Source organism: Chaetomium globosum, genomic scaffold (genome assembly GCF_000143365.1).
Source record: "Chaetomium globosum CBS 148.51 scaffold_7 genomic scaffold, whole genome shotgun sequence".
In the NCBI taxonomy this organism is placed as follows: Eukaryota; Fungi; Ascomycota; class Sordariomycetes; order Sordariales; family Chaetomiaceae; genus Chaetomium; species Chaetomium globosum.
Window position 1 is genome coordinate 414,073 of NT_165982.1, and position 10,112 is coordinate 424,184.

At 55.4% G+C, this 10,112-nt stretch overlaps 4 protein-coding genes across 4 annotated transcripts; 2 read left to right on the top strand and 2 right to left on the bottom strand.

The window, feature by feature from the left end:
- Nucleotides 1-1,460: 1,460 nt before the first annotated feature.
- CHGG_09705 (uncharacterized protein) lies at nt 1,461-3,102 on the top strand (the record flags this gene model as incomplete). Its single annotated transcript, XM_001227631.1, has 3 exons — nt 1,461-1,613; nt 1,677-2,777; nt 3,076-3,102. 3 exons carry the CDS (start codon nt 1,461-1,463, stop codon nt 3,100-3,102), a joined length of 1,281 nt encoding a protein of 426 aa, XP_001227632.1.
- Nucleotides 3,103-3,748: 646 nt separating this feature from the next.
- Nucleotides 3,749-4,193, bottom strand: CHGG_09706 (uncharacterized protein; the record flags this gene model as incomplete). The annotated part of the gene is made up of 2 exons (XM_001227632.1): nt 3,749-3,796; nt 4,023-4,193. 2 exons carry the CDS (start codon nt 4,191-4,193, stop codon nt 3,749-3,751), a joined length of 219 nt encoding a protein of 72 aa, XP_001227633.1.
- A 1,026-nt stretch (nt 4,194-5,219) lies between these two features.
- On the bottom strand, nt 5,220-7,752 carry CHGG_09707 (uncharacterized protein; the record flags this gene model as incomplete). Its single annotated transcript, XM_001227633.1, has 2 exons — nt 5,220-5,825; nt 5,956-7,752. 2 exons carry the CDS (start codon nt 7,750-7,752, stop codon nt 5,220-5,222), a joined length of 2,403 nt encoding a protein of 800 aa, XP_001227634.1.
- Nucleotides 7,753-8,641: 889 nt separating this feature from the next.
- On the top strand, nt 8,642-9,818 carry CHGG_09708 (uncharacterized protein; the record flags this gene model as incomplete). Its single annotated transcript, XM_001227634.1, has 5 exons — nt 8,642-8,894; nt 8,978-9,104; nt 9,218-9,295; nt 9,354-9,477; nt 9,777-9,818. The coding sequence occupies 5 exons, from the start codon at nt 8,642-8,644 to the stop codon at nt 9,816-9,818; spliced, it is 624 nt and encodes a 207-aa protein (XP_001227635.1).
- Between the last annotated feature and the right edge of the window lie 294 nt (nt 9,819-10,112).

Here is a 10,112-nt window from a genome sequence, read left to right on the forward strand (position 1 = left end):
GACAAAACATCTACAAGTCATAAACTCAATCCCCTAACAGCGATACCACTATAGTTGTCAATAGATGAGACTTACTAAGTCAAATATAGGAATGATAACCGATCCAGCTTCTCAAATAACCTATTAGCCTACGGGTTTGGAAGAATAAAAAAGAGCAGGTCAAAAATGAACGGCGAAGCATAGTATACAGGATATACAGGTAACTTTAAATCAAAAAATGTAATAGCGGATGCATAGGTTCAGCAAAACATACATGCAACAAAAGAATAATGAACTCCATTTCCCGGATGCCAGGGTTCCAATAAAGTTGTGGTGGGCTCAAGACCAGACGTTGAGGGACTACGGGAGGAGATACCGCGCTCCGCGGTAGGAGGAGTAACTAGTTAATTACTACGTCATTCTTACGATATCACAGACAGCTGACAAAAAAGGCCGCACACGCAAAACATGCTCAGCACCACAAATCACCACCAAAGAGGGCACACAAGTTAGAAATTCTCCCCAAAAAGAAGCTATCCAATTCTCCGACATTTTTCCTTCTAGTCTGACAATTCGTTAAGCGGATGGGGTTAATGGATTGCAGTGATATGAGTGATATGGTGGTGTTGCTTGCTCTCTACAGCAGCTTTTTTTTTCGTTGCCTTCGGCCCAGGAGAGATCGACCGCGGGGCGGCCGATAGGTGGTCTAGAACACCCCGCCTCTCGTCGACAGGGAACCGGCAGGTCCACTCTGTTTACAACCTGCGTGGGCCAATTGGGAGCTTCCGTTAGACAGATTAACCACGCGAGATTCACGGAAGACCATGGCGCTAAGCAAGCTTCCATCTGCAGTCCATCACTAGTCACAGCAGCAAAGTAACCCCAAAATTCAGGATTCCAATTGTAAATAAACTAGGCACCTCATGGCCAGCCATTCGTACCTTTTTCTATCGTATCTAAGGTACCTTGTTTAACTCACCCAAGTTGCTAAGAAAGAGTGGCAGGTAGAAAGAAATGGGATAATTCATCGCATAGGCAACATGGATTCCCCGGGCTTCTGCCGCATCTTATCGAGATCGTGGGGGGAGATCGCGATTAGGTTGTCAGGGCAGGGAAGGAGCAAGCTTCCACTTGCCATATGCAAATAAACGACACGGTGAATCAGCCGCTTACCACCGGGAGCTTCCAAAATCCCCAAAATTGCTACTTAAAAGCCACCAGGTAACTGCTCCCCCCCTCTCTTCTCATTCTTCTGTAACTCTTGTATCTTTCTGTCCAATTGTCAGACAGACACACACTTCACTTCCCATTTCCTAGCTCTGTCCAACTCACTGTCTGACACACTCTTCCCTTCCCTTTTCTTAGCTCTGTCCAAGTGTCGGGCACATCCTTCATTTCCCTTTTGTTAGGTCTGTCATATCGGCGGACACACCTTTTACTTCCTTTTCCTTTTTATTAGTCCGGTCAGAAGATCAGGAGAGATGGAAGCACAATCTCCTCTTCGGACAAACTCCCGGTCCCGCGCCGCGGCCGCGGCCCAAACAAACCGTCGCTCGCTTCCATCCAACGCCAGTAAACCGGCAAGGAAAGCGGTAAATAAAGTGACAAAGCCAGAGGATAAAGCACCAAACAAGGTATGAACACACCCCGTCTCCCGTTCCATCACCGGCCTCTCCTGACAGTCTCTCCCGGTACAGAATACGGAACGGGCGTTTGTCGGCGCCTCGCGTCGGGTCGATCGGGACGCGCAGGACCGCCTGGGGTCCGCGCTGAAAGCGTCCGAGACGCACTACCAGCTGACCGGGAGACGTTTCCGGATAACGCTGGAGGCCGTCTTGGGCGACGAGCAGTACGAGAGCGAGGACGACGCTCGCGTACCCCGTCGCGCCACCCTGCCCGCCATCGCTGGGGACGCCCACTTCGCGAAGGTGGAGGTCGCCTTCGACCAGTCATTTCCCGGCTACCGGGAGTACACATGCAGGCGTCGTGCCCTCTCAGACACGACCAACCTGCACTCCCAGGCTGGCCTCGCCCTCCCGCCACCCCCGCCCGCCCCAGCCGTGTCGGCCGCCCCCTCCATGTCGGGCATCTCGCCTCTGTCGGGTGGGCCCCCCATGCGCGGCCTCCCCCACCGTCCCCACGCCCTCCCCCACCCCCATTCCAGTAACCTGAACATCCCCCGGGGACTTCTCACCCACCCTAACGTTCATTCACGTACCCCTTCACACTATCCTCGCCCCGGCGTGCCCCCAGACACCTGCCGTCTAACCCACCAACCCAGTTCAAGTCACCCTTCGTCGACGCGGGCGGCGCGGCTGGGTACAGGGTCACAACCCGTAGACAGAGTCGGTGTCGGAGTCGTGGCTGGGCAAGGGGGGTTTGGGTTGGGACCAGTCGGTGTGGCTGGGGTTGATGCAGGCGTTGCTGCTGCTGGCGCGGCTGCCTTGGGGGGTGTTGCTGCCTCGGGGAGCGGCGCCGGTGCCGGGGTGGTGGGCTTTGCGGGGCTGGGTCCCGGTCCCCAAGCGCCGTTGCTTGTTGGTGATGTTTGTGTTGCCGCCGGCGGCGGTATTACTTACGGCCTTGCCAATGGTGCCGGTGCCGGTGATCAGGCGGGCCGGGCTCCCGGACCCTCGATGTCTCAGCGGGTGGTGCCGCGATCGGGGCCGGTCCCGCCGCGGGTGTCGGTGTCGCCGCGCTCGATGCCACTGCCGCCGCTGCCGGAGAACATGGTTGTTGGCACCGGTGGTTTATTCGAGGAGATGATCGATGCCGAACCTCGACTCGGCTGTGCCGGCGGTGTACGTGAATGGGGGGGTTGGCGGCCGCGTGGAAGAGCCGCCCGTGGAGCGGTGGGAGGACTGGGTGAACTTGGATGGGGAGTAATGCTTCAAGGCGAAAGATGTTTTGTGGCTTCCTGGCGTTGCCATTCTGGGGTTAATAGTTAGAGGCGTTTGTTAGAACGGAGGGGAAAAGGTTTAATACCCGGATGGTTTGCATGGTTTAGAGGAGTTCGGAGGCACTGAGCCAAAATTAGTTGGGTTTGGGCATGGCATGGTTGGGTTTGGGCTGGCGTATGTTTGGACAAGCACGTTACAGATGAACGACGCCTTGATCTGGTATTAGGATTAATTAGTTAGTTAATACTTAATGGCTTCATAATATTTCTTATTATGGATGACACCCTTGTTTGGTAATGTGCGGTTGGAGTGATCCGGACAGCAAGATTATATGTAAGGTATGTAGGTAGTCGACGATGCCATATATCAAGAGAATACTAGTCCGACTTCATATACATGATACCACCGGAAGGAAAATGATACCACCTGATGGAAAATATTACCCCCGGAGGGAAAAGCTCTTTCTGTGAGATGATACTGATAGGTAGACCCGTCAATGTGAAAAGTCAGGGCAGATTGTATTTAATAAGTTCGAGAGGGAAATGAAGAGGGAGAAGTGTTAGCTTATAACCCTCATGACTTTCACGACGTCAGCGTGAAGTTTGCGGGGTTAGCTTGTTTGAACCCCCCCCCCCCCCCCTCTATGTCTTTCTATTTTGCCCCCGCACCGGTATTCGCTGCGATTCAAACCGTCCGAGCTTGAGGCTATCCCCATCGTGATGCTATCATCATCACTGTAGGCTCTGTGACCGCCTTGACGGAGTCGGTATCCGTCATATCAGCCCACAGCTACTCCCCCACCCACAGCTCCCTCCTGGATCAGCGACTCCCTAGCTAGACACACCCCTCCCCACCCTGGACTACGGGGTTATTTAGGCCCTCAACTCCCCTCCCCTCCCCCTCCTCAGCCACTCAGACAACTAGAGACCACAAGCACGCCATCAGCGCTAACCCCCTACGCACAGTCCACCACCACGTCACCACCGCCACCAGCCTAGAGCGGCAACAATTGGAACAGAAGAATCATAGGAGAGAAGAGAAGAATCATAGGAGAGAAGAGAAGAATCATAGGAGAGAAGAGAAGAATCATAGGAGAGAAGAGAAGAATCATAGGAGAGAAGAGGGAGAGACGAAGAGCAGACGTACTACCGACTTCCCCCGCGCCCCCCCATCCCCACCACCTCCACCACCACCACTCTTACCACTCGCCACTGGTGCCGTGTTGCCTGGCTTGTCTGACGCTGGGCGTGTCACAGGAGCAGAAGCAGGAGGGTCCCGGCCGTCCCAGCTCGAGATGTCGTAGCCTGACCGGGGCATTGCGGGGGGGCGGACGGGGCGGGCAGGAGGTGGGTGTTGTGTTGGGCGGTTGATGGTTGATGGATGGATGGTCTCCTTCTTTTCTTGGGTGGAGGCGGTGGAACAAGGCTGTGGAAGAAGTGGCGTGTTGTGTGCTGGAGATAGGGAGGTTCAGAGGGTTGAGTTGAGTGAGGATCGGGAGGCGAGGTTGGGTGTTTGTTGTTGGTGGTGGTGATGGATGGGCTCGGTGGTTCGTTTGTGTGATATCTCGATCCAGATGGGCGGTCGTGTGGTATCATCCCCTTCTGAGGGGTATATGCCTCTTATACACCCTCTACAATGACCAGGCTCAAAGAACAACCCCCATTACCAACAAAGCCCTCCTCTTATAGGGAGCCTCAGCTTTCTGCTTCAGTTGATGTGAACTGATAGACCCAACAGCCCACGTGCCAGAGCATGACTCGCTTGTAAGCTCTAGGATATGCGATATGCAGGCGGGACGCATCATGGCTTGAGTGTAAGAGTCAACAAAGTCCGCGGGCGTGATTGCTACAAACAACCCACAAGGTATATACGTCCTGGCCGGAAGCTCAAAGGAGGGTAAAGGGGCTGGTTGCATCACGCGACGCTTGGCCGGCGGATGTCTCCCTGCATCGAAGCCTGCATAGAAGACCACGCCCCGGATTGCAATATACGACGACATTTCTGGAACATGTAAGTGTCGACGAGAGGCGTGGTTTATGAAAGAACCAACAAAGTCCGCGGGCGAGAATGCTACAAGACAACCTACAGGGCACCTGCATCCTAGTTGGAAGCTCAAAGGGGAGCAAATGAGCAGGCTGTATCACACTGCACCTGGCCGGCGGATATCTCCTTGCATCCAAGCTCGCACAGAAGGCTATCTCCCAGATTGCAATGCACGACGACATTTTCCGGAGCATGTAAATGTCAATGACAAGTGTTGTTTATGTTCTGTCTCCCCTTTCGGGCGCTCTCTGGGTATCATGCCCTCTCCTACTAACAGCTGCAGCCTCCGGTCGAAGACTGCTAAGCGGACTCTTCCACCTCGACAGTTGCCTTTTTCTTGTCCTTCTTTTTCTTCTTCTCTTTTGTCACCTCTTCGCCACCATCGCCCTTTACCTTCTTTTCTTTATTCTCCTTCTTGTCCTTTTTCTCTTTCTTTTCCTTTCTCTCCTTTTTGGCTTTCTTCTCTTGTATGTCGTCCACCGTCGACTCTACAGGGGGTTCGACCTCACCCACGTGATCAGCTTCAACACCCACCCCATTCTCAACATCCATCACATCTTCCTCAACCACCTCTTCCTCCTCCTCAACCTCCCACTTCGTACTCCCCGCCCCCGACGCCGCTTTCTTCTCCTCCCCCTCATTCTTCAACTTGGGCATCGCCGCGACCCGCGCTCCCTCGGGATCCGTCTCCTTTGCCCACCTCACCCAGTCATGCCGTCGGTGGCTCCACAAGTCTCCTCTCCACGTGCGCCACACGTTCCTCCCGAGCCATGTCTCGCGTAGCTCGTGCTCGTGGCGCTCTAGCTGGGCCATGATGTTCTCCTTCAAGTGGAACGGCACAACCGCCGTCGTGGCCCCCCCCTTGGACGGGACCGAGATGATCTCGTTGACGAGGGCGTTGCCGTGCTGGGAGGTAGCGATGGCGTAGATGTTGGGGAGTAGCCCCGCGACGAGGAGCTTGTGGAAGTGCGGGATTTGAGGGGGGGTGGGCGAGCGCTTTTGTGAGGATGGCTGCGGTCGCGGACGAGGCTGTGACCATGCGGAGGAGCTGGGGTGACGAGAGGGATAGGAGGGATTGCTGGATTGCTTTCGTGGGCTGGCCGGGGATGGTGAGTAGGGTAGAGACGACTTGGCTGCCGTGGGATAGGAGGGCGCTTTTGCTTTTGGCCTCGGGCGTTTGGAATTTCTTTTCTTTGGATTCGGGCTCCGGCTCGGGTTCGGCGAGGAGGCAGAGCTTGGGGACGATGTGTTTCCAGTTGCCGCCGCATGCCGTCGTGAGGGCCTGGAGAAGAGTGCCAAGCTCGGCGGTGGCGTGACGAACATTGCAACGCTCGAAAAGGGTCTTGATGACATTGAGCCGCCCTTTCTCGACAAAGGACGGGATCTCGGTGAGTGACTTTTGCACGGCATCTGCAAGATCTTCCTTGCTCAACCGGTTGAGGACTTTGATGGCCGGGTACGAGGCGATGTCGTTCCGGAGCAGGCTCTGGATTCTAGGCCCGAAGATGTTGGCCAGCAGGCCCTTGAAGACTTTGCCCGGGCAGTGGGCGATCAAAGTCTCGAGGAGGCGTGACCCAATCGGGTCATAAAGCATGCCGTTTACAAACTCGCAAGCCTGCGACTTGTCGTCGCTGAACGAGGCTGGGGCATCGGGGACAAGCCTGTCGAGCAGGGACACTACGCTATCCTGGCCCTCACCCTCGGCAGCCTTGCCGCCCTCTTCCTTCTTTGGCTGAGGTGCCTTTTTCGACTTTGATGACAAGGATAGCTCCAATTCTAGCAAGAGCTGTAGCGTAGGGTTACCGGTGGGGTGCTTGGCGAGCACTCGCAGCGCCGTCGAATCTAGAGTAGCCGTCGAGTCCCCGATGATTTTCTGGATCGCCGTGGAAAATGACGACGGCACCGTCCTGGCTTGAGAGTTGAGCTCGCTCGTCAAGGAAGATGCGCCTTCCACTGTGACGTACTCCTTGCTCTTGCCTTGAAGGAGTGACTTGGTCCCCGCTTGAGCCAGTGGCCTCCCTGACAACACCACCAACAGCACTCTCAGTGCATGGGACCCGTACCGATCCGATAGCAAAAAGGACAGGTGTTCTTCGAACTCGTCCAGGGTCAACATGAACAAGTCCTCCATGGACATCTTCATGGCCTCGGCAACCTCGGCCGCCACTTCTTCACCGGCCTCCCCCATCTCCACATCCTTATCTGCTTCCCCGCTCTCTGCTTCTCCGCTTAACTCGGCCGTCACGATCGGGGCGCTCATCAAAAACAGCTTCTCGCAGCAATGACTCGCAAAACGGTGAGTCACAAGCGTCATGAAGTGTCCTCCGAAGGCGCCGAACAGGCTCTTTTTCTGCTTAGCGTCGGATAGCAAGATCAGACGCTCCATCAGGCGCGAGCATGACTGGCTGCTGGCCAGCTTGAGCTCCTTGCCACGGGCCTCGCGGTAGACACTCTGCAGAAATACGTGGCGATCCTCAGCTGAGGGAAAATCGTTCAACTCGAGTAATTCGTCGGCGTGGCGGAAATATTCCTGCTCCTCCTCGGCCAGCATGCCGAAGAACTCGCGCTCAAAGTTGCCACCACGGGCACGGTGGGTCGGGGCGCCATTTTGAGGTTGCTCTTCATCATCGAAGGCGATGAAGTCAGCATTGGGGTCTAGGGTGTAGAAATCGTTGGACTGCTCGAATTGGTTACCGCCGTCGGCCGCGTCGTCCTCGTGGTGTCGCTGGCGCTTTGCGGAGCGCTCTTCGTCGTCGGCGAGATCGCGGTCGCGCTTCTTGGCGCGCTTCTCGTCGCGGATCAGCTGCCTCTTGGATTTCCTATTCTTTCCCATGGTGTAATTTGTCGGTGGATTGTTTCTTCAGGTCGACAACCAGGTTGCAAAGAAAGTGCTGCACCGTAAAAAAGTGTCGGAGGAAAATGTTTATCTTATCAAAGAGTTGCATGCTTAACCCCAACCCTGGTTTGACTGAGTGGCGAGCGCTCAACGCGCCAGTCTCCCACCACACCAAAACACAATCCACAAGCACATCATCATTTTGGGGATTTGAGGACCGTGATGGTTTTCTTCTCTAGGTATGTTGTGACATGAGCAGACTTCAGAGATAGGTCGAAGTGGAACAAGCGATGGAGCAGCTCACCCGTCTTCCTGCATGGAACTGCGGATCGATTCCCTCTCCACCATTATCATTCATCGAACATCATTCTTCGACACTGTCTTCAGAAATGATGTCTAATTGGAGAGCACACGATCGCGTGTCACCGGTGCGGCGTGCCCAACCATGGACTCGGCCTTGGCTTCATGTCCGAGCACGGCAAACCGGAATGGCAAGCAAGTGTGATTTGCTACGATCGCGGCTGCCGCAATGCTGCATTGCCGCTGGCATTGCGCGCCGTTGGTTTAGCCAACGGTTGCATTTAGCGTCCCGGGAGCGACCCTCACTCAGCCCTGTAGGTGCGCCCAGCCACCAATCGTAACCATTCCAGGCAACAGGATGCTGTCTCGAAGACGCCAAGCCTCCTCAGCCATCCTGCTGACACTCGAGGCCCGCATGTGAGCAGGGTCAACAGACTCGGTGTGGCTACCTACTAACTGGAAACCTGGAAACTCGAAACTTTAAATAACAGTTGCCCCAGCCGTTAATCGCCCGTTGCGGGCCGGGGCGAGGGAACATTAGGAAGCTCGAAAACTAGATCCCTTTTCGGGGGTCAACTTCATCGCCATGGCACAGGCTGCACAACCCCCACCACCGCCGACAAGGCCAGATACAACCAACCCAAACAACAACACCAACGGCGCAGACAACAACATCCGCTTCTTTGGGTCTCAGATAGGGGGCCGATCCGTCATCAACTATGGCTACACCGACATGCCGTGGAAGCTCATGGCCTGGGATATCTACAACTTCTTCAAGTTCTTCTGGGCCATCCCCTACATCCTGTGGCCTCTTTCGCCTGCCGACTCGGCCGAGTTGAGTGAGCTCTCGTGTACCTGGGGAAATGCTTGGGCTATTGTTGTCACGTTGTGCTGTGCGTGGTGCAGCTGGCTGGCCTCGTAGCACTCCCGGCCTTGGTTGTGCTTCCGGTCTGGACCGCCATTCTCTTCATCACCCTCTTCTTCCTGGTCAACAGAATTCTATACTCGCTGCTCAACGGCGAGGGGGTTGAGTACCACTCGGATCCCAAGTACGCGCCAGAACTACCTGAGCATGCCCATGAGCAGTGGATTTACATCAACGGAGTGGCCGCAGGGTATGTTGCTAGAATGCCGCAATGGAATTTCGACTGACCCGGCCTAGGTCACATTGGATGCAGAGCAACCTCGACCGTCTGGCTGTTACCTTCAAGCGGCCGATTCTTGGTATTCACAACAAGACGTAAGGCATCCACTTTGATCCAGCCATCCAATGCCCATACTTACTGCATCCAATCCAGCTCTGGCATTCTGTTCGACGTTGTCGAGTGTCTTATCCAGCGCAACTGGGGCTACGCTACCAAAGATGTGCGCGTCTGCTACCAGATTATCAAGCAGAAGCTCTACAGCTCGCAGTACTCCAAAGTCATATTTGTGCTTCATTCGCAGGCCGGGATTGAAGGGCAGCCTGATCCTGGACTGGCTGCTCCAGGAACTCCCACAGACCTTCTCTCCCAAACAGGAAGTCTACACCTTCGGCAACGACCGCCAACCACTTCAACAACCCGCACCGCCATATCCCGCATACAGAACCTCGCTAGGCGCAATCCCTCTCGCGGCGTGTATCGATTCTATCAGACTGGCGCACGACGACCGAAAAGGCTCCCAATCCCCCGCCCTCCGCCTGCCCCAACCCAAGAAACCAACTCAACTTCCGACTCCAGCTCACAGCTCCAGGTTCTTCCGACGCAAAGCCTTTCGAGTAACACCTAACCATCAGCTATCACAACATCCTGAATCCCAACACCACCCAACCAAAACAAATAGCATCCCCCCAAAAAACTTTCTTAACGGGTTCACAAACACCACCTACCCTCCCCCAACAGCCCTCACTCACCGGCTCCACCACCTCCCCACACCCATCGCACCTCTCGGACCGCGCGATCGGGCACATCGAGCACTACGCGCACACGACCGACTTCGTGGCGCTGTGGGGGTGCTGCACTTCGCGACGTCGGCGCCCCTCGTCGCAGTGATCCCGCGCTTCATCGGGCCGGCGT